The following is a 1,448-nucleotide window of genomic DNA, read 5'->3' as shown; positions in this document are numbered from 1 at the left end:
TTCAACAGTGTTTATATATCTTTATAAGACAAGATTTCAAACCATTCCCTTGGAAAATTTACGAAAATGTTTATCACTGGTATAGATTCGTGAATGTTCGAATATACAATACCGCAACTTCAAAACTCTGTTACGTTTCCACGGTGCTAAAACAACAACAATTTTTACTAAAATACCGAACTATTTTTTTTCCCGTATTGTGTTATAAAATACATTGTGCTAATCTGTCTGTAATCATGGCTTCAAAGTATTTTAAAGGGCATGATGACCACTACAATGGCGTAACTATTGATTCAAACGAAGAATTCTGCACACCTGAAGAATTCGCTCATCGTCTTACAAGTGTGTAATATAATATTTTTTAAAAAAGATTAATTAATTATTATTTATTTTTCCAAAATTTAGAAGTTTATATTTTGGTTAAAATTTATATAAAAATGTTTGTTGTCAAAAATATTACTTATTTATTGTTTGTATTATATATGCAACTGTTATAGCATCTTTACAACAGTGGATCCAAATTAAGAAGCGTACAATATGGTTTCGTGTATATTTAGCACATTCAGAATGGGTACCAATACTTGTGAAAGAAGGATTTAAATTTCACCATGCTAGGCAAGAATATGTTATGCTTTATCGATGGTTAGTCACAGGTGAAGAATCCAATGTTCCACATTATGCACATACAAATTTAGGTGTTGGAGGATTGGTTTATAATGAAGAGACCAAAGAAGTTTTAGTGATCAAGGAAAAATATTCAAGTAAAACAGCATTATGGAAACTGCCAGGTGGCTATGTGGAACCAGGTATATCATCTTATTATTATATACTAATAAATTAATAATGAATTAACAAAGTACAGCTAATAATTTTTCTATTATTATAAAAGCACTAATAAATATATAATAATATATATAACTTTTGTTTATAAATCTTTTTCTTATTGTAGGAGAAAATTTAGAAGAAGCTGTTAAAAGAGAAATTTTAGAAGAAACTGGTGTTCAGACCACTTTTAAATGTATAATAGGTTTCAGACATGTGCATGATTATGCATTTGGTTGTTCTGACATATATATAATTGCTTATTTATCTCCTTTAAACTACAATATTAAAAAATGTGAGAAAGAAATTTCTGAATGCAAATGGATGAAGGTAATATTCATTATACATCATGAACTTTCTACTATCATTACCAATTATTATTTCAATAGGTGCATGATTATTTGGAGCATCCAGAAGTACATGAAAATAACAAACTGATCATAAAGAAAATGTTAGAATTTTTTAAACACAGAATGGGGGTTACTGTGGAATATGCATTCCATCCTGTATTACAAAAACCAATTTGTGTATATAGCATATCTAAAATTAATAATGCATAACAATACTTAAATTATTAAAATATGTATGCAATTAAACTAATTAATTTTATGATTTAAAGTACAAAT

The 1,448-nt window shown here is 27.3% G+C and overlaps 1 protein-coding gene across 1 annotated transcript; it reads left to right on the top strand.

Annotated features, from left to right (window-relative positions):
* The first annotated feature begins 23 nt into the window (after positions 1 to 23).
* On the top strand, positions 24 to 1,382 carry LOC108572588 (nudix hydrolase 8). Its single transcript, XM_017934851.1, has 4 exons — positions 24 to 342; positions 498 to 806; positions 950 to 1,152; positions 1,212 to 1,382. The coding sequence occupies exons 1-4, from the start codon at positions 237 to 239 to the stop codon at positions 1,380 to 1,382; spliced, it is 789 nt and encodes a 262-aa protein (XP_017790340.1). The 5' UTR covers positions 24 to 236.
* The last annotated feature ends 66 nt before the right edge of the window (positions 1,383 to 1,448 follow it).

Source organism: Habropoda laboriosa, unplaced genomic scaffold (assembly GCF_001263275.1).
Source record: "Habropoda laboriosa isolate 0110345459 unplaced genomic scaffold, ASM126327v1 scaffold147, whole genome shotgun sequence".
In the NCBI taxonomy this organism is placed as follows: domain Eukaryota; kingdom Metazoa; phylum Arthropoda; class Insecta; order Hymenoptera; family Apidae; genus Habropoda; species Habropoda laboriosa.
Note: the sequence above shows the minus strand (reverse complement) of the source record. Positions and strands in the feature narration are given on the sequence as shown.

Bases quoted from the DNA above. Each gene is read 5' to 3' on its own strand.
- LOC108572588 (XM_017934851.1), top strand. From the start codon at position 237: ATGGCTTCAAAGTATTTTAAAGGGCATGATGACCACTACAATGGCGTA. The intron at 343-497 runs GTGTGTAATATA...CAACTGTTATAG, and splicing joins ATTCGCTCATCGTCTTACAA to CATCTTTACAACAGTGGATC. The intron at 1,153-1,211 runs GTAATATTCATT...TTATTTCAATAG, and splicing joins CTGAATGCAAATGGATGAAG to GTGCATGATTATTTGGAGCA.